General features: G+C 37.8%; 1 protein-coding gene across 1 annotated transcript in view; it reads left to right on the top strand.

Annotated features, from left to right (window-relative positions):
• LOC135227071 (KICSTOR complex protein SZT2-like) overlaps positions 1-22,199 on the top strand; it is a gene marked incomplete at its 5' end in the record, with an annotated part of 399,314 nt that overhangs the window by 59,586 nt on the left and 317,529 nt on the right. The window contains 9 exon segments of the mRNA XM_064266896.1: positions 3,720-4,014; positions 5,029-5,253; positions 5,596-6,487; positions 6,605-6,786; positions 7,050-7,231; positions 8,110-8,232; positions 8,446-8,673; positions 11,196-11,255; positions 16,567-16,620. Of these exon segments, the coding sequence (XP_064122966.1) occupies positions 3,720-4,014; positions 5,029-5,253; positions 5,596-6,487; positions 6,605-6,786; positions 7,050-7,231; positions 8,110-8,232; positions 8,446-8,673; positions 11,196-11,255; positions 16,567-16,620 (2,241 nt within the window).

The raw sequence follows: 22,199 nt of genomic DNA on the forward strand, positions 1-22,199 counted from the left end.
TTAATATTAATATTTGAAAATCATAAATCATTTATTTATCATACAAAAAACATACATCTTTGTAGTAGAGAGAGAGAGAGAGAGAGAGAGAGAGAGAGAGAGAGAGAGAGAGAGAGAGAGAGAGAGAGAGAGAGAGAATTATTATTTTTATTATGTGATATCATTTCAACTTATTAAACTTACTAATACAGTATTAATCAAAATTAATATTTGAAAATTAGTAAATCATTTTTGTATTATAAAAATGTATTTAGTCATGAAAATAAACATCAAAATACACTAATTAGTGATTATTTTCGTCGGAAAATACAAAGAGAGAGAGAGAGAGGGAGAGAGAGAAACTATGGTTTTTATATCCAAGTCTAAGTAGAGTATAAATGGATTCTTTAAGTGAAATAGTTTCAATGATATTTTGCTGTTTTGTATTAAAGGATATGTATACTGTTTGAGAATGCGTTCCTTATCCTTGACTATGGTTACCATACAGTTTAATAGTGTAAATTAATTAAAGTGTCGAAAATCATCATAACCTCAAAATTTTTTTTGTAATCTAACCAAAAACTTATTTTTATTAATATACTGTGCTAAACTATAAAGGATTCTTATCATAGTATGCGTTTTTTAAAAGCGTTGTTAACTCGGAGCGTCGGAAGCGTCAGCGTCGTAACCTCGGAACAAGCGTCGTAACCCAGGGCGGATTTTTCAATGAATATTTAAGAAAAAGCGTCGTAACCTCAGAACGTCGTAATCCGGACCCGTCGTAACCCGGGGACCGCCTGTATTAGTTATTAGTTCTCTGAACCATCATAACCAATAGTTATTAGTTTTTACCAAACCACCGACTATTAGTTATTAGTTGCAACTAATAAAAATATAACACACTTTACCTTGGTATACCAACTTCTTTCTTCAAAAAAATTCACCAATTCACAAAAATAGTCACCGTTACACACAATGTTTGTTCAGATTCCACAAAAAGTACTAAATAACACTAAATAAACTCTAAGAAATATCAAATCTGAAATCTACTAGTTACGAGTGACCATTTTACGTTACGTTAATATCAATTATGGTGAGAGAGAGAGAGAGAGAGAGAGAGAGAGAGAGAGAGAGAGAGAGAGAGAGAGAGAGAGAGAGAGAGAGAATGTGAACGCTTTGAGTATTTAAGCCTGAATGAATCTTTCATTTCGCACAAGAGCTGGGCAGTGGAGATGACACAAAACGTTTTGGGCAATAATTCTTTCTAGAAGCTTCGAAAAGTGACGCAACTTTACAGACAAAACATGAAATCTGGATGTGGTTTTCGGCAAAGATGAACGCATACGAAACCAGTTACAGTCATGTACATACTAGTTCAACAAAGACACGTACCCGATCAAGACAGAAATCAAGCAAAAGTCCCTATCATATGTGATGACAGATATCCCAAAACACAGCGAAGACCTTGAGATCTCTAATCAAACATGTTGACAGATTAGGAAAGCAAAGCAGAAACGTCAGGGTTTCTTATCGCAAGGCGTTGACATAATAGGGAAACAATCTAGCTTTGAACGGACAAAGAAAATCTCTCTCTCTCTACATTCTACGTTATATATTCTTTTTATATTATGTTATGTGAAATCTGAACACACATGTAAGACATCCTAATTCTAAGCTAGCCAGGAATCTGAAAAAATGTTGCCAAAATCTACATAACATTTTATACAGTCTTAAGAGGGGATATATGCGTTTTGAAAGTAGCAACATATAATAATATATATATATATGAATTTTTATTATATCACCGTGATTCATATACATGCATCAATCTACGAATTTCCTCTAATATCCAATTCGCTCTACCTTGGAATTAATATATTTTCATATATGTTAACCAAAGGGGAATTTTTCAGGTGATAATAATTTCGTACTCTCATGGGTTCGAACCAGCGGATAGAGGAATAATCAGTTCTTCAGTGACATTATCAACTCTGCCAACAAGTAAGGTGTAAGTTGATACCAATTCCGACCTTACAAATCACTGTCGAACTCAGGTATTTGTAATTAGAATCGATGATTGGATATCGATTCTAATTACAAATACCTGAGTTTGACAGTGATTTGTAAGGTCGTAGTCGGTATCAACTTATACCTCACTTGTTGGCGAGTCGATAATGTCACTGAAGTCCTGGTATCTCCTCTGTCCCCCGGGCGCTGGTTCAAACCCACGAGAGGACGAAATTATTATCACCTAAAAAATCCCCCTTCGGTTAACATATATGAAAATATATTAATTCCAAGGTAGAGCAAATTGGATATTAAAGAAAATTTGTAGCTTGATGCATGAAGGTCTTTCATTCCTGTACTTCTTGTACCCCATCATCCCCCATTTACTTGACATGGCCACCAAACTCCAATTATCTTGACTTATCTGTTCAACTCATCTGTTCACCAGGACTAACTTCTGTATACTACATTTCTCACCATTTCAGTTGGTTTTTCTCCACCTTTACCACACACTTTTCTTAAGAACCCCAACATGTTTCTTAGAATTCATAGTCAAGATCTAAACTTACCTCCTGAGAAGGAGAGTTGACTCAACTATTCCTTCACCTTCATTCAGATTATTTTTATCTCGTCTATATTTATATTTTGAACTTGTTCAAGTTTCTTTTGCTCAAGTTTTAAGTCAGCTGTATAGTATTTAATTTCATATTGTCATTTTAATGTATATTTTTGTTTAGTTATGTGAAAAACAATCTCTGTTTTTCATGTCATTTTGATTTGTGTTTTCTGGATGTGTCACGAACTCCTCTGTAAAGCCACATGTCTTTGTGAAACTGACTTCTTTGGTGTGCATTTGTTAACACCTGTAACTTTTATGAGAGTATCAGAGTGTGGAATGCATATGCCAATGATGTAATTATTATTATCCACTGATACACTAAGCTAGGTTGGCCTGTTACCATAATCTAGTTAATATTAGTTGTCCAGTGTAACATAATTTAATTTACACTACTTCATAATCTTTCTTTCCATATTTTTTTTTAGTATTTTTTCATAGATAAAGAGGTGGCAGAAAACTTGGGTTGTTTTTGAAAATGCGGGCTGAAGCCAGTCAGTTGTTTGAGAATCCCCCTATGTCATCTCCTGGGGGTAGTACTCAGTTTATTGACTAATATTAATTCCCTGATAAGAGTATGGACTACTTTACATTATAATTAAGGCCTTTTGACCAGATTAGTGTATTTAAAATATATATTTGTTATTGTGCATTGCTTTAGGAGAAGTTCTGTCAAGAGGGACTGCTGTAACATTCATTCTCGTTTTGTAAGAGGTTTGGCTTTACGTACCGTTATTTTGGCCTTGCAGGATCTGAGGAGAAAACATTTTACGTAGAAATGCCAGAATTAATTATGAAGGAGCATTTGTTTGACAGCATGCATACCTGGGTAAAAATGAGTTGTGTTTTATTTTTTTAAATTGTTTGTTTTTGATAAAGTTATCAGTGAACTGGCACAGTCTCTTGGCTTAGACCAGCCTGTAATGTTTCTGTAAGTCAGTTTCTGGCCTCTTCGTGACAGGATACTCTGAAATTGTTACTGTGTTTCTTTATTGATGTAGCACCAACCAATTTATAAACGTGTTGACTCTCAAGAGAGAGAGAGATATAGAAAGACACCATTCACTTCAGTATTGTGATCCCCCTTGAAAGAGTCACTTTTATTTTTGCTCCACAGTTCTTCCCAGTGGACCAGGAATGCATCTGGGGATTGCTGACGTTCGAACACTTGCTGTCCATGAGCCAAGGTCATGGCAACACTGTGTGTGGATTACCTTCAAAAGCAGGGATGCTTTTTACAGGAGGAATAGGAGGAGGAGGAGGAGGTCCTGTTCCTCATTTCTCTCTTCCCCCTGTAACCACAACCTTGCACGCAGCCCCTCGGATAACTCAAGTGCCATTTACTTTCGACCTCATTCGCCTCCTGCCAAAGTGCCAGCAAGTTGAGTTGCTAGTCTCCACTTACATTCAAGGTAAGGACTACTTGCTCCATTCACTTTTTACTTGTCGATATCCAGCTTATTTTGTTTCTACGTAGATTTGCTTCATTCTGAGTCTGTAAGCTGGTAAGGATTCTTTATACAGGCTGTCCCCGGGTTACGACGGGTTCGGCTTATGACGTTCAGAGGTTAAGGCGCTTTTCAATTATATTCATCAAGAATTATTTCCAGGGTTACGACGCCTACAATGCTGATCTGGCAGAAGAAATATGACACCAAAATTGCAAAATAATCAATATTTGAAGGTTTTTTGATGAAAAATGCAATAAGAATGCAGTCTACATAGTTTTCAATGCGCCCAAAGCACTAAAAGTAAGGTTTTCGTAGGATTTTTGACGATGTTCTGGCTTACGACGATTTTTGGGTTACAATGCGTCTCAAGAACAGAACCCCCATCGCAACCCGGGGACTGCCTGCATTTATTTGTGCCAGTTGTACCGGCAGTCCCTGGTTATCGGCGGGGGTTCCATTCCTGGGGGGGTGCTGTTAAGCGAAAGCCGCCGTTAACCGAAACTCGGCAGTTTGTGGCCTCTGTTAGGTATGTTATGCTGCCGATAACCGGAACTCAGCCCGTTACAGCGCCAAAAATCACTGATTTTATGGCGCTAGATATTTTTAAACACCATAAAACTGTATCGCTGGTAACCGGGGCCTGCCTGTAGTAGTTGATTTTGCTAAATTTTTATGTTGAATTTATAGAGCTTTGCTCTTTTCTGTTATATAATTCCAGAGCTAATAGTATATAAATGCATTTTTGTGTGTTTCATGATTATGTGTGCATTTGTATTTTATATGCTATGCAATACAAACATTGGGTATATATTCTCTCTTGCTTTCTCTATAATTGATATGTTTGTTCTCTGGTATTAATTATTCTACTGTCTTATAGAAAAATGTCATATTTGGTCACCAAACTCTAATTTTGTTCAGTTGATGGCTTTTTGCTTTCAAAATTTTTTCTCACATTATCTCCTGGTCTTGTTTCAGACTTGTACAGTAGCCTGGTAAAGAGAGTCACATTTGGTGGTGAAAATACTACGGACGAAGCCAATCAGATCTTGTATGGTATGCTTTTGGATCACTTGAGTCAGCTACACGATAACCAGGAGTTCCCCCTGAGCACTGCTGATCTTCGAGCATTACCCAAGATGTTGCGGGAAAGGCAGCGTCCTCCTACCTCTAGTCCTTCGCCATTTTCCAACACCTACATCAGTGAGTCATTTCAGTGTTTTTATGTCTGTATTTTTGCTGCTTCTTCCGTGTCATGTGACTTGGATATCAAAGTCGAGGTTCATATTGATATGATAGTTGTAGTATAAACCTTTTTTTGAAGTTACTATTTGTTTTTTAATCAGGGTTTTTCTAATAAAACAATTGCTTGTTCTTTTAAAACATTTTCTCCTTTAAACTTAGTTCAGAAGACAAATTGTTTATTCAGTAGATTGCATTTGAACGTGATTGTGATAGTATTCAGTTTTCTTGTGTGGGACTGTTGAGGCATGATTTTGAAACATTAACCATGTTTCTTGATAAGCTTGTTGTTTCCTTTTCCAGGTGACAATTGTGACCCTCCCAAATGGAGATGCTTCCTAAAGGGTGTGTCTCATAATCACCTCATGATCACACTCATTCCAGCCTCATACCATGACTTGAAGTCTTTGTTAGTCAAACGTGCCAATTTATCTGATGGAGAGAATTTGGCTGTCAAAGTCATCCCTGACTCGGAGAACACTCTTGATCTTGACACTGAAACCAACACAACTGATCAGCCCATTGGAGGGCCCATGTCAGAACAGCAGGTTTCTTTTGAGAGTAGCACATCATCTTTAACCCACCTCACATCACCTAGTCTTCCCCCTCCAACTCCAACCAATAGCAAGTCAAATGGTCCTGCAGTTGAGGAAACAGATGGCCTTCCACCTAGGATGCGTTATAGGTCAGGGCCAGTAGTAACAACACAATCTCAACCAACGCATCCAGTTTTTTCTGATTCAGTCTTGAGGGAAAGGGCCAGTTCCTTTCATGTCAACAGAGAACGATGTAGTTCCTTTGGCCAGGGATCTTTAGCTCCTGAACGCAGTAGGACTGGATCAGTGGACTCCCCCACTAAGGATCCTCATAGTGACCTGACCGTCACCGAGTCGCCCAAAGATCCCGTTAAGAGACGCTACGTATCGATGCCTTCCAAATCGCTGCCGGGATTCAGTGATCCTTCTGTGAAGAGTATGTCCAGTGAAGCCCTCAGAAATGACGATGGCTGTGTCCCTCTTCACTTGAGGAATACTGGAGCAGAAGTGGAATCTGTTGGAAGAGGGCCAAGTACTGAAGAGAGCCAGAGTGCAGTCCCTCCTTCTCCCTGCCACAAGTTTCTGTTTGGGGCTGTTACTCTGCCAATCTATGTTTATGACTGCAAGCTCAACAGCATTATTACTCAACTGGTGAACAGGTATAACAAAATTAGATTAGTTTTGTTTTTTTTCAATTACCACCTGTAGTTACGTTATTTTTCTGTTTCTGTTTAATCATTTAAGCTTTAAATGTCTCATTATTTGTCCTCTTGCAGGGAAGAGAGGTCATATGTTGTTGGGAAAGACATTTTTATGGATTCAACCTTTAAACTTGAGCATGATCTTATAGAGGACACTGTTCCTCTAAAAGATGAAGAGTTACCATCTTTGAGTGGCATTCAGGATGACAACAAACTCCCCAGTCCAGAACCTCGGTCTGAGGAATCAGATGTTGGAGGTAAGAAATCCTTTGAAAGGCATAAAGAAATGTTTCATGACCTATAATTACTTAATTAAAACATTTCGAATTAAGTTAATGATACCAAGCAAAGTCATACTTAGAAATATATATGTAATTCAATCAGTGCATTTACTATTTTACTTTGAGAAGAGAGATATTATGATGATTATATCCATGGATTTTTACTTTTATATTGGTGCGGTTTTCTAGTACATTTTCAGCTTCGTAACGATAAATCTTAAAAAAGAATATTTTTGCAGTCGATTCTAGTTTCCTGCGAACTCACGTTGGGGCCGTTGAAGTGTGTCATCTTCGTAGCTTTGTGTTGGGTGTATTTCAGTCATTGCAAAAAGAACTGATGATCCACAAACAGGATATGGAGGCTGCATTAAACCATTGCCATGAAGCTGTTATGGAAATTGAAATATCTCATTTCCTTCAGGTTTGCAAGATTTTTGTTGTATTTCTGATTTCTTCATGAGAAGCCCATTGATCATCATAAATACCTCCATAGTAGTATATAGTTCACATTAGTCCCCAAACTTGTGGTCTTGGGGCATTAAAGAAGGCCTCTCTTAATAGGGAGTGTGATGCTTAGATGACTGATGTTTACTTATATCAATACCTTCCTATATAAGCAAACAGTCTTTCATACAAACCAATTCTGCATATTCTGCATTCACAAAATATGAGGTGGTTGATAGGGGATACAGTACAAGTGTCCCTAGTGTTCGTGAGGGTGCTGTTTTCTTTTGTGAGCAGAAAACTGTGAGGCTGGTGATCACTATGAAATGCGATGGAGATATTTATAAGATTGATGGGTTTGTTTTCTCCTTGCTTTATGGGTCTTGCATTAAAAAGAAAATATTTTTAACTGATAAACATGTGATTTGATTTTTTAAGTAAATTATGTAAACACTTGTAATACTGTTGCGATTTCCTGTTGAAAAGATTGTGTTTTCCTAGGAAAAGTTAATACTTTAATGGACTATTTTAGACATTTAAATTAAGTAATTTACATTTGAAAAGAGAAGAAATATTACCACACTGATTGCATCATTTGTAAGTGATACTTTGATGAACTCAGAATTATTTTTCCTTGTTTAAATGACATCGGTGACCATTATTGTTGCAATGCCAGTTTGTAGAAAATGAATAGTAGTCTTGACTTAAAATTCTGTATTCTTTTGTCTGGAGCCTCTTCATGTTCTTTGTGCTAACTGTTGAACTTAGCACTTGATAGTCTACTTGTACTATAGTTGTTAAACTTTTTATAACATTGCTAATGGTGGTGATATAAAGCATCCTCGAATACTTCAGACAATATGCGGGCATCTTCGAGACTTCAGACTAAGAAGTAACATCGAGCAATTGCATCATTCCCATTCTGCTACTCCCAAGCCTCAAGATGGTGGGGAGGAGGATGTGAATGGCAGAGAAAAGGTAAGCTTATGTATTTGTGAAAGTCCTTTCAGAACATTATACTGTACATATTTTATGGGCAATTAGGAGTTTCTTTATGTTAAAAAGGTGTCCAAGAACTTTGTTGTGGGCCAAGTCCCCACAGGTAGAATGATTGTGTAGGTTGTTTGCCTCTTCCACATTCCTGCCTGAATCTGTTTCATGCATGTTATCAATTTCTGTTTCCTACTATAGGCTACTGATCGGGTTGATGACGAGGTCCCTAGCAGACCGAAGCCAGTTCCAAGCACAAGATTTCCGTTGTCACTCCTGAAGCAACATCTGCCTTGCAGAGACCTCCAGCAGTTGCATTCTATGATCAAGGAGAGATTTTCTGGGATTCTTCAAGGTTCCTTTAGGCCAGTGCCATCTCTTCCAGAATACTACTTCTTTTCCCCTCAGTCTCTTCACCGTTCAAACGAGGTATGGTATAATTGTTTTCCCTTGCTGGGGAACTGTCCCAAGTTCACATTTGCTATGAAAAGTATATTTTGAGAGGGTGAAGTGTATGATGTTTCTTGTAAATACGTATTTAGTTAAAAACGTATAATGTACATGACGAAATGGATGTGTGGCCTCATCTAGTAGAACTCGTTGTTCCTAGCATTATTGTTAGAATTTTGCTAATGAAAAGGAAATTTAGGGTCCTGATACATTTTTAGTTGTGGAATGTAGAATTGTTGCAGATATTTATATTCCAAATAATATGTTCATTCTCTCATATAGTTATTATGTAGTGGGTGTACAGTAAATGAAAATGGCTTCTAAAGTTTCCTTCTTTATGATATTTATATTCATTTAAAAGCTCTATTGTTTTTGTCCTTGTGTCTGTTGCTTAGATTTCGTTTAAGCATGAATACATTCACGCAAGTACTCTCACCCTATTAGATTAAAGGTATTAGTGAAGATGTTTATATTGACTCGGAACTTTACATATTTTCAAAGTACTATAACTTTTTATTGGGTTCTTTTGCAGATACAGTTTTATGATTTTTGCATGAAAGTGACAAGTAGTATATAAATTTAATGTAGTTAGCCAACAATATCCCTGATATTTTTGGATACACTGCAGGGGCACAATCCTGAAACTTAGTTTTGAAGTAGTATGGACAGTATATATGTTTTTAAGCTCTGCATCTGTCATTGGTCAGTAGTTATTTAGTAGAGTTGTTGAGAATGGGTTTAACATTTAAAAGTGGCAAAGTGTCGTATGTTTTTGCATACTGTATACTACTGTGTTGTTTTGCTTTGTCATCAGATTCAAAAGTCTAGGTCCAAAGATGTTAACTATGTAGTACTTTGTATGTTTTTATCGCAAGTTTTGCTGATGATTCATTAGCTTTGTATTAGGTACTCTCTTTTACATTCTTGTCTCATCGTTGTTGCTCAAGAATTTTTTTTTAGCATTTGTTATTCCTGTGATTTCTTATTTATTTATTGTACAGAATTTATTTTGAGGGCAACACTTAATTATTAAAATCCATAATGGGTGCTAATTTCAGATTTTTTTTTTTTTACTTCTTTAGTAGTGTTTCATTCACTTCCCAAAGTGAACCAAGTTAGAGATTCTAGCCCTTTTAACTGATCCTGTGTCCATAAGAAGGTGGCATCCTTCTTTCTCTTCAGTACTCTTATCCCTTTTTCATGTACTACTTTATATGGTAGTTTACTTGTTTTCTTCATGTCTGAAATTGCTCTGAATGAAGTTTGGGATTAATCTTAAGTAAATCCGTGTTTTGTTATTTTAAAAAGAATGTACTTTTCTAGTGCTTTGCCTAGAAATTCAGTTGATTTTCATTCTTTCTGTCATGTCAGTGGCTGATTCTTTTCTCTTATACGTTTCAGTTGGATAGATTTTTCTTAGTCTACATTTTTCAGATAGTCTGTATTTTATTATTGTTGTTATGGGTTTTGAAGCAGTCAAATTTCACTCTGCTCCTTGTTGTTTATTCCTGATGACTTTCCTTGAAGCTCCGAGTTAATATTTACCTCCATTAAAGCAACTTTAACAAATTTATGATGACTTAAGGATGTTATTTCACTTGATTGTTTATTGACTAACCTTAATTTCCCTCTGATGCAATCAGCTGGCAAACTGTTTAGATTAGGATTTACATTCTTGTGTATACATATTAGATACTTGCAGTGTTATATTTCTAAATAATTCCTTGAACTTAACACTATTAGTGCTGTTTTATCAGGTGCATTGGACTGGTCAATACTGGAGGAATTTCATCTTGTTCATCTGAGCAAGATTCTTAGATTTTGCATTCTATAGTTTATTGGTGTCAGGTGAACGGATCTAATAAAACTGTCATTGAGTTTTTAAAATTGTCAACAAATTGTGTTATCTAAGTAGGCTACTTTACTATAGTACAGTATGGGAACTATGATTTGCTGTATATGAGTAAGCAGGAGAGGCTGATAGTTTGTTCAAGGTAGGTAATAGTACAGCATGTAGTCTACAGTATTGTCGTGTTCCCTTAGCACAGTGAAAGTAGAGTCAGTTACTTCATTATCTGCTTATTTCATCTGCTTTTATGGAGGTTTAAGCTTTGAAGCATTTTATCAGATAATTCACCCGTTTAATAAGCTCTACATTACTATCATAGTTTTTTAAGATTTGATAATCTTGTACTATATTATTAATTTAAGTGATTCTATTTAGTCATATAAACTGCATTCTTTGGTTATCTTCGTTATGTGGAAAGGTGTAACTTATTCGTCATTACCATCTTTCTTGAATTCAGCTTTCTCGGTAGAGCCTCAAATGTATTCATCATTATCTTCTTATTTACTTTCAGATTTTTTTCAGGGAGTAGGTAACAGATCATATTTTATATTGCATTTTTATGTAAGTATTCATAGTGGTGAATTATAATTTTAAAACATGTAGCACTGCAATGCTGGGCAGATATTTTGACATTTTTGTACTGGTGCGACAGGGAACACCAGTCGGGGACTTCATCTATGTGTCGTCTCGTGATCTGGAAGACTGGGATCAGGTCAGGATTCTCTCTCTGGAAAACGTTTTCTCTCACTACCTTATCCCAAACATTGCTCACACTCTCCTGGCTTGTTTTGATTTTTTCATTTTTGTGTATTTTGGCTTCATTTGCATATTTGACTACAAAAATAACCTCTCTGTCCCTGATACTGGAAGCTTGTTTTTTTATTTTTTGTGATGTTTCAATGCTAACGTCTCATGAATATTTTACAGCGTCCGTTTATTTTCGTAACGTGATTTTTTTGGATAGTTCCCTTGACTTTACATAGTGCAGTAGTCCTGAAACTCTCTGGTACTTTAAAGGTCAACAGACTTTGTATTGTTCTGAAAATCAGCTTCAGAAGTTGTTAGGGGTGAAGATGAAACTGAATCATGAAAGGAAGGAGAAAAAGATATTGACACATGAGCCACTTCCTACTTTAAGGGAATCTCTCCTGGGGATTATATTGCTATTATTTTTATGTTACAGAAACAGCTTAGGATTTTTTAAGTTAGTAGACTCAATGGTATATTTAAAATATGTGTACATTTCTCAATGTATACAGCGTGCCCATAAACAATCACAACAGTATGAATAGTGTGGTTTTTTAAATTATATATATATCTTTGTTATTATTCTTTATTCATACATGTGGTCTTTAGTTAATCATTTTGTAAATCTTATAAAATTAAGTGGAATACTGATTTTTCCTCAATGCTATAAGCCAATTATGGCGAGATTTTTTATGCCTTGAATTATTTTGTGTTTCTTTTGAGTAAATATTCCTATAGGTATTTATTTCTAGAGCAGAAGATATAAGTAACAGGTACTAGAATGCACATTAGATGTTTAAGTCTCGGTAAAACAGTCTCATTCTCAATTTTTTTTAAATTTTAGGAGTAAAGAAAAAACCATTTACAGTATAGACATTTTCTATTTTTAGTATAGTTTTCAACTTTGATGCTCTTTACAATGACGTTCTTAACTCAGAAGCACATCTTGTCTGTTGCCCTTGAAATGTTCCCGAGTTACTTGTCATTTTTGGTATTTTTTGTAGCTCCAGAATTGGTTTTGTTGTTCTTGGTATGTACTATACTGTATTCCAGTTATGGTCAATACAGAATTGAGTGCCAAATTTTGATTAGATACATAGCAGTGCATTCCTGTTACCCTCCGTTATCCTTTACTGCATTCTGCCAGAGTATAGGATGTGCATTAGTTTCCAACGGTGGGATACTGATCAATGAGGCTGAATGTAGATAATAGAGCTTTGTACTATGTATATGCTTTTGGAATACTACTGTATTACTAAATATGCAGGCCATTCATAAGTCCTCCCATGGGGATAGGCTAACCTTCCTGCAGCCTGAATTGCACGTGTTTGATTTATGATAACGGAATTTGTCCCTTTAAGGTGTTACGAATAGTACTGTGTTTATCCAAAGGGTTAATGGAAATGTAGTAGTATAATAATACTGTCAGCATTAGAAAAATGTGAAAAAACTGTACTCCAAAAGGGGATTAAAAGTTTCCAGTAGCTAATGAAAATGATATTTAAGAGTTTGGAAAGAAGCAGTACCAAAGACAGTACATAATATTTATTTCTTTTCGGATCCAGAAGCAGTGTGCTTGGTTAGCTGTTATTTATCATTATGAATGTAAAGACTTACTTTGTTTTGATCTTTCTCTTAATTTGAATCCGAGGACAATAGCTTTTATGGCATTCAATGAGTCAGGAATTATTTCAGATAATGGATCAGAGACAGTGAAATATATGTGGGTAATGAGTCCCTCAGACCACCTTGATGATGCTGGCTTTTATTACATAATAGTAGTGATGTTTAAGAGACCCACATTCATTTGTTCTTTATAGATTTTAATGAGGTTTAGTTAATGTACAATCTTTGTTATCTTGTAGGAGCAAGAATGATCTCAATCTTTTTGTGAACTTGGTAATTTCACTGTAGTACATATTTTGTTAACGGGTATTCAGTGAATTAGCCTCGGTAGACTGAGGGATTTACCATCATGTATTTCAAATCCATGATAGTTTATAAGCACAAAAATCCTTTTTTTTTTTTTTTTTTTTTTTTTTTTTTAGAACAAAGGAGCATCCCATTGAACTTATATGAACATGGTATGAGAAGGATAATGTTGGATGTGATTTAGTTTTGGATCCCATAAATTGATACAAGTACATTGGACTGCCCTGAAATTTCTAATTCTTATTTAATATTGATATGACTTATGTCTTAGTTTATTAGGCTGAATTTACAGCGAAATCTAATCAAAGGAAAATAGATTTTTACTTATAAACCCATCACTCTTAAATAACTCACTTTCATGGTCTTCAGATGATGAGATACTACACTATCTACAGTCTTTTGTTAGTAGATAAACGAAGATTAGTGGTAGTCTGTGCAGATGCACTTTGATCCACATATTCCTGGTATACAGTGTTATTTCGTAATGAAAAAGTAAGATCGGTTTATGTATGCAAAGCAAAAGACGTCAACAAGAATACAAAGGACTCGTAATGTTATGAAACAGTTAATGAAGCAGATCAAACCTTTTACAGGCAGTCCCCAGGTTATGACGGGGGTTCCGTTCTGGGGACGCGTTGTGACCTGAAAATCGTTGTAAGCTGGAACATCACCAAAAATCCTAAGAAAACCTTACTTTTAATGCTTTGGGTGCATTAAAAACTATGTAAACTGCATTCTTATTGCATTTTGCATAAAAAAAACTTCAAATCTTGATTATTTTGCATTTTTGGTGTCATATTTCTTCTGCGTTGTAGGCGTCATAACCCTGGAAATAATTTCTGATGAATATAATTGAAAAGCGCCTTAACCTCGGAACGTCGTAAGCCAAACCCGTTGTAACCCGGGGACTGCCTATACTACAGTGTTATTTCGTAATGAAAAAGTAAGATTGGTAAAGCAAAAGACGTCAACAAGAATACAAAAGACCCGTAATGTTATGAAACAGTTAATGAAGCAGATCAAACCTTTTACTCAATTTCATTTTCAGTGCTGAATGACTTCTTAGGTCCCAGTGCTTGGTCTTTGGCCTAAATACTATATTCAATCAATCATTCAAATAATTGAAGGCAAAGGACAAATAGAATCTTCATCAACAAAAGATTGTCAATGTTAAAATGTAATAAGAAGTTAGCAAGTACAATACCAGTCACCCAGACTGTTTATAAAAACTGGAAATTGCAAATTGCACTGCAGCTCAAAGCAAATACATATTACAGAAAAAAATACAGTACAGTTTATAATTACAGCACATAAAACCTAACTCATAGTACACATTACACAGAATTACAAAAATATCAAATAATATAAAGTAATATAATTATGGAAACAGAAAATTGTAATTAATAACAAAACTTGTATACATAGTAGATATAAACAACAGAGATATTTACAAATTTAGAGTAAAACATAAATGTAAGTATGTTAATACTTTACTCAAATTGTAAACAAAAATGGAATATTTGAATCTCTGATGTGTAATTCACTTAGGTTACTGTTCTTGATTAAAAAAAATGTACCATTTGTATAAACACAATGTACAGCAGTTTGTGTAAACAGAGAATCAAGTGAATTAGAACCTAAAAATTTGCAGGAATGATAACATAGATAAGAAAAGTATACAGACAGTCCCCAGGTTACGATGGGGGTTCCGTTCTTGAGACGCGTCGTAAGCCGAAAATAGTCGTAAGCCAGAACATCGTAAAAAAATCCTAAGAAAACCTTACTTTTAATGCTTTGGGTGTATTGAAAACTATGTAAACTGCATTCTTATTGCATTTTTCATCAAAAAATCCTTCAAGTATTGATTATTTTGCATTTTTGGTGTCATATTTCATCTGCCAGATGAATGTTGTAGGTGTCGTAACCCTGGAAATAATGTCTGATGAATATAATTGAGAAGCGCCTTAACCTCGGAACTCGTAAGCCGAACCCGTCGTAACCCGGGGACTGCGTGTAATATGCAATGTTAGATAACACGACTTATCAGTTTTTTCTAACACTGCTACCTAATGCCAGTTAGTAAGACAGATAAAAGCAGAACAGAGAGTAAGGACACAATGTACTCTAGAAAACAGTTAAAAACACCTTACCTAAGAAAAAATATACATGAGTAAGTTAGAACATTACAAGGAAAATTGAGTCAGTACCACTTTAAGAGTCAAGAAATAGCTAGTTAACCTGTAAATAACCAGAAACTTAGCACATCTAAAAGAATATAATACATTATTTACCTAAAACCACTTGAAAACACTGACAAAAGCCTCAGATTTTCTGAAGAACCAACAAATGATAAGGGTACTAACGGAGATATCCTTTTTGACTACTGTCCATAGAAAATGAAAAAGATCCTGCAAGTAGTGTGGCAGTGTAGCAAAGATGTTCACTAATGTCATTAAACTTAAGTTGAAAAGTAAATAAAGTGTGCAAAAGGAACCGATGGCTGGATGAGGGATGAAATTACAAAGTAGTCCTTTAAAATTAACAAGTTCTTGGGAGAGACAAAAATGGCATCGACTCACTGCCGGCAGTCTTTGGATCCAGGGGCATGTGCTCAGAGCTACCTCTGGTTTGTTGTCTGCTAACAGAATATTGTAGTGTCTGGGGCACTGGAGGACCACAAATGTATCGCTATTTATAAGTAATTTGTTTGTGATAAAACAAATAGGTTATGGTTATTGCTGTAGGTTCACTGGTGTTGCAGTGATATTATTTATTCATAAATATTAGCCAGACAGTGAGTGTGTATGTACCTGGCTATTTGCTTTATAAGTAGGATTAGATGCATAAATCTTTACAGGTTTAAATAATCAGAGTACATTGATTTATTTTTTAAATACAAAGTCATTTGTTTCCTTGATGAAAGATATTTCTTTGTTTGTTTGAAGATGATCATAATAGATGTACTACTGTATAAGGATGATAATAATGGAATGGATTCTTGTGGTGTGCAAATTCAACTAAGCATCGTTTAGTGTTTTATTAAGTAAGATTTTTATATAGATTTGTTTTAGATATGAACTAAGAATTTTATTTTAATATATTACTAAATGAAGAAATCCTTAGAGAACTACAGATAATTTTTTATTGCATTTTATTGGCTGCTGTGAGGTTGGTGATCCACGATTTGTATTGTGCATCACTTGATACATAACCTCACTTTTGTCTTGTGACATTGTCGATAGAATTACGAAGAAGACTGTTTGATATGAACATACCCTGCTGTCCTCGCATGAAACATGCTAGCCAGTGACCTGCTAATTAATAACTGTCCCTAAAACTTACAGGCCCCTCTTGTCCTGCCGAGACACCGAAAGTTGCGAAGAGTATCTGTCGGCAAGGTACTCGCTTGAATGTGCATTAGCACCCTAATCTCAGATGGACTAGTATTTTTCCTAAGTATTATACAGGTTTCTGTGCGTGTTTATGATGCAGAAACCTAAATAAACTTTGTGTGCCATGATTTGTGCTTAGGAATTGCCTCAATCTAAGAATTATTACTCTGGGTTATGCTCTCTCTCTCTCTCATATGTTCTAGTTAGTTATGCTTGATAATCACTTGGTAAAATATAGGTGGTTAGCTTTTTTTTTTATACATCAAGAGAATAATGTAAAAAACCCATTAGCTGCATCATAAATATCTTCTGTGCATGCATGGTAAAAGGATGGTGCTTTTTGAATTAGTAATGTCATCCAGTAGAAATTTGCACCAAGCGCCTTTTGATAAGTTAATGGTGTCATATCTTTAACTTTATCTCTAAAGTAAAAGAGCCTTATTTTGTGGATGCTGTTAGATTAAACATGGCTTCCTGGGAGTATCTGTGTGTGAGGATCCCAGTTTAAAAATATTGGGTAAATACTTGATGTATCTTAGTTCATTATTTTACTTTATAAATAATCTTAAAATTTCCTTTGCATTATGAATACATTTTCAAAAAGTTTCTTTGGTTTTGGAGTAAATGAATAGAAGATATGAGGTACTATTAGGATCATTTGTCATTTTTTTGGTGCCAGTAAGATGTTGAGTGAGATGATTCTTTTATCTCATTTGTGCACAAAATAGAGGCTTGAAATTATCATTATATCGCTGTTCTTTCTATAGATGTGAAAGGTAAAGGTTTTTGTTATGATTTGAGTTACTTATTGATAAAATACACTTCTGTTTTTCTATTAAGGAATGAAATTAAGCTTTAGGGATCAGACTAACTTTTTCATTGGTATTCTGTTCCTTGTAGCCTTCATGTATCTTATTTAGTTATTTTTTCATATGTATGTTAAATGTTTATCTTTTGTTCCATAAATGTGTCGTACTTTTATGTTTAAGTTATGAAGACATCTGAGATTATGGTATCTAATTCTGGTTCTTATACTAACAAGCATGTGTAATTTATATGTAGAATTTTTAGTAGACTTTATTCTGTGAGTTAGATTTAGTGCAAAATTCACGTGCATGTCTTTTCCTTCACCTATATGGCACTTGAATCCATAAGATTCAACATTAGAGCAACTTAACAGTAAGAGTGTTATGCTTGTGTTAATGCTGCATAAAGATCACGTCCGAAAAGCTTTTTTTTTTGTAGTAGTATCTGTACATGCTTAGTGCAAGGACTTAGCGGAATTAATGGTAGGATTCTTTAATCAAAATTAGTTTTTGATTTCTTTACTCAGAAGTAATTTTTGATTAATTTTCCGCAGATTTTTAATGATCTTTTGGAGGATGAAAAGAAATTAGCTACTGAATAGGTCTAGAAATGATTTGCTTCACAACAAACCCACCACTTATAATAGGCCACTTGTGGCGCATGAATCGACCAATTTTTCTTTTGTCCCAATAAAGAAAATGGCAGTGGACTGGTATGTTCATTCAGGTTGGTGAACATACCCACCCTGGAATCCACTAGCGCTCTGCAATCAGCTAATTACTTCCTGGATGTTTGCTATTGAATGCATTATTGATTGTCCCAGAATTTCAATTTCTTTTCCTTAAAATAATTGCCTTTGAGCCCATTATTTCATCATTTCATACAATCAACTTACCTGTCAGTATATACATAGCTAAGCTCCGTCGTCCCCGACAGAATTCAAAATTTCGCGCCACTCGCTACAGGTAGGTCAGGTGATCTACCGGCCTGCCCTGGGTGGCAGGACTAGGAACCAATCCCGTTTTTCTACTCATATATATTTTCTGTCGCCGGTGGTATCAACATCGTTGCTGCCTCCATCTTGACTGGAATTCGCTTTTCTAAGCAATTGATCATCTTTTTGTGGACTTTTGGTGAAGTACCTGGATCGTTGTTTTGGCATTCGCTACTGTGGACTGGATTTGGACTTGCTTTTTGATTTTTTCTCCAGAATGTCTGATTCAAGTGTTTGTGTTAGAATGTGTGTGAATGTAGGCTGCAAGGTGAGGATACCGAAAGCTTCGGTTGATCCTCACACTGTATGTCGCAAATGTAGGGGTTTTGATTGTTCTATTTCTAACACCTGTCATGAGTGTGAAAGGTTGAATGTTGAGGAAATGGAAGACTCTAACTTCTTACTTGAAGAAGTTAGAAAGGGATAGAGTAAGAAGGGCGGCATCTAAGATGGCGGGTAGTTGTACAAGGCCTATTGAGCCTTTAGACAATTCTAACTCTTCTCTTAATTATGATTCTCTATACAGGACCCTCACTGACTGTACATTCAGATTCAGCTTCGGAATTGCTGAACTGAAGGCTACGATTCTCAGGATGAAAGCCGAAAGGGCTACCATAAAAGGTAAGGATGGTGAAAGTGACTTTAGTGAAGTGAGTGTCCCCAGTGTTGTGGAGGGGCGTCTGACCGTCTCTGCGACGCTCCCAGGCCTAGACCTCTTCCAAGCTCCCAAGCCCAGAGGAGAAGGAAAGTCGAAAGCCGTACGGAGGTTGTGGAGAATTCCCCCCGGTCAGGCGTCCCTTCAGCAGGTGCTGTGCATAGACAGCCTGCTCAGGACCGCTATCGAAAAAGCGTCCTCAGAGAGTGCTTCTCTTCGTCCGCTTCTCCCTCTCCTAAACGAGGGTGGAAGGATTCGACTTGTCCAGGCCCCTGAAAAGGCACTGGAGAGATCCTGGTTTGGATTCAAGCCCAGGAACGCTTTTCGGAAGAAGAACCTCCTTCTATCAAGAAGGCGAAGAGGGTTTCGCCGTTCCCATGATCGGGGCAACACGCTTTCGAGGTCTTCCTCTCACCGTTCAAGAAGACGCAGGAGAAGCGTCCAAAAGGATCATTTTGGCGGTACAGGAACAGCTTTCCGCCCTAGTAGGAGTCCTTTCGAAGGATCCTCCTCGTAAGAAAGACGTCAGACTGCCGGTCAAGAAGACTCGTCTTCCTTCTCCCACCAGGAGTGAGGCTCCTGCGAAACGTGATCTTTTGAGATCTCAGATAGAGACTCGTGGGAAGATATGGATCCGCCAGACAAGCACGTAGCAACAGCTAAGCGCGAGGCGTCCTACAGACGAGAAGCGTCCTCTAAGAGAGAGTCAGACAAGCGAGAAACGCATTGCAAGCGCGGAGTTACAAACAGGCGTGAGCATTCTCCAAGCGTGAGGCTCTCCAAGCGTTGAGGCAAGAAGAACATCTGTCACGCAAGGAGGGGACTTCAGGAAGACGCGAGTCTTCAACAAGGCACGGTGTCAGTCAGGCGCGAGACGGTTCAGAGGCGCGAGACTCCAGTCAGGCGCGAGCCGCCAGCCAAGCGCGAAGAGTCAGTCAGGCGCGAGGATCTTGCCAGGCGCGAGGCGCCAGCCAAGCGCGAGGAATCAGCCAGGCGCGAGACGCCAGCCAAGCGCGAGGCGCCAGACAAGCGCGAGGCGCCAGCCAGGCGCGAGGCGCCAGCCAAGTACGAAGAGCCAGTCGAACATAGGAGCTCTTTACACTCTCTTAGCCCCTCTCCTATTAGGAGTTTGTCCCCAATAGAGAGAATGGTTGGACAAGAAGACCAGGAACGAGAAGTGGTCTCTCCTGCTGATCCGATTATGGAAGAGGAATCAGAGGACGAGTCTCACAGTAAGGAAGGACTGTCGAACTACAAAGTCTTGACAGCTCTCCTTCTCCAGGAATACGGAGACGCATTGATCCCTGCCATCCGCTCCTCCTTCGCCTCGTTCTCTGTTTTCCATGGCTCGAAGACTCCGAAATCGTCGGCTTTCGTGAAGATGAGACCGACGATTTCTATGAAGAGAGCTCTGCAATCGCTTGATAACTGGATGCTTACTAAGAAGGAGCTTGTAAGGACAGTCTTTTGCATGCCTCCCCCTAGACTGACCGGCAAGAGAGGGATTTGGTACCAGACTGGGGAGAATATGGGTCTCACTCTCCCTGCTTCAGCTGAAGCTGACTTTTCCAGTCTGGTAGACGCATCCAAGGAGACATAGCCTTCACCTACGGCTAAGATTACTTGGGGCCTTTCAGAGTTTGGATCATCTCCTCAAGGGACTTTTTCACATTCTAGAAGTCTTTAACTTCCTAGATTGGTCCCTTGGGGGTTGATGTCCAAGAAGGCTCATGCCCCTGAAGGGCTAGAACCGGATGTTCTCCTTGCAATTCTGTCATGTATTGACAAGGCGGTGCAAGACGGCTCAGGGGAAGTTTCTTCCTTGTTTGGAGCAGGTCTCTTGAAGAAGAGATCTGTGTTTTAGCGCTTTCTTGACGAAAGCAGTATCACACTCACAAGAGCAGCTTTGTTATTCGCCCTAGGTCTGATTTTCTGTTCCCGTCACAGTTGGTGAAGGATATTTCCCGATCGCTGACGGAGAAAGCGACTCAAGATCTTCTCTGCAATCTCCAGGAAGAAGAGACAGTAATGGTGGGTGTGAAAAGAAAGTGGCGTCTACTCCTGTTCGGCCCTTGCCCTTTCGAGGCGGCCCTCCAACTAGAGTTACCGCCTAAAAGGAAAACGACCGAGAAGAGAGGTCGAGCCTCGTTCCGCCCCTTTAAAAGGGGAAAGTAGAAGTGGGCGCTCCTTCCAAACACCAGTAGGTGCCAGGCTCTCCGGGATTTGCGGAAGCCTGGACTCGCATCGACACAGATCCTTGGTCGATGTCGGTTCTTCAGAAGGGATATCTCATTCCTTTCCCTGGACAATCCTCCCCTGACTCAACTCCGAGGGAATTGTCCGCCAATTACAAGGACCCTGTGTTGAAAAAAGATACTCTTCAACAAATGGTGGATCAGATGTGGGACAAGAGAGCTATGAACTTGTGCTGGATCAAAGCTCCCCGGGGTTTTACAATCGTCTTTTCTTGGTTGCGAAAGCCTCGGGGGGATGGAGACCAGTTCTGGATGTCAGCGCTCTGAACAAGTTTGTTCAAAACAGAAGTTCTCCATGGAAACCTCTGCTTCAGTCCTGGCGCTCTTCGCCAAGGGGATTGGATGGTGTCTCTGGATCTCCAGGACGCATATTTCACGTCCCGATCCATCCTTCGTCGAAGAAGTACCGGTCCGTTTCATGACGGGGGGAAGGGGGGGAAGGATCTTCCAATTCAGAGCCTTGTGCTTCGGCCTGTCGACGGCGACCTCAGGTTTTCACGAACCTTTTGAAAAATGTGGCGAGATGGCTTCATCTGAAAGGAATCAGTATATCTCTTTTTATCTATAGCGACTGGCTTATCAGAGCAAAGTCAGAGGAACAGTGTTTGGAGGACCTGAATGTGACACTAAACCTTATAAAGACTTTAGGATTACTCGTGAACCTCGAGAAGTCCCAACTGATCCCCAGCCAGAACTTGGTCTATCTGGGGATTCGGATGGATTTCTCGGGGTTTTCGAGTATTTCCTTCTCAAGAGAGACTAGCGAGAGGTTTAGAAAAAGTCTCTCTCTTCCTAAGGAAGGAACGGACTTCGGCGAGGGGAATGGTTGAGCCCTTTTAGGGACCCTTTTCCTCGCTCTAACAGTTCTTTCACC

This window comes from Macrobrachium nipponense, chromosome 15 (assembly GCF_015104395.2).
Source record: "Macrobrachium nipponense isolate FS-2020 chromosome 15, ASM1510439v2, whole genome shotgun sequence".
In the NCBI taxonomy this organism is placed as follows: domain Eukaryota; kingdom Metazoa; phylum Arthropoda; class Malacostraca; order Decapoda; family Palaemonidae; genus Macrobrachium; species Macrobrachium nipponense.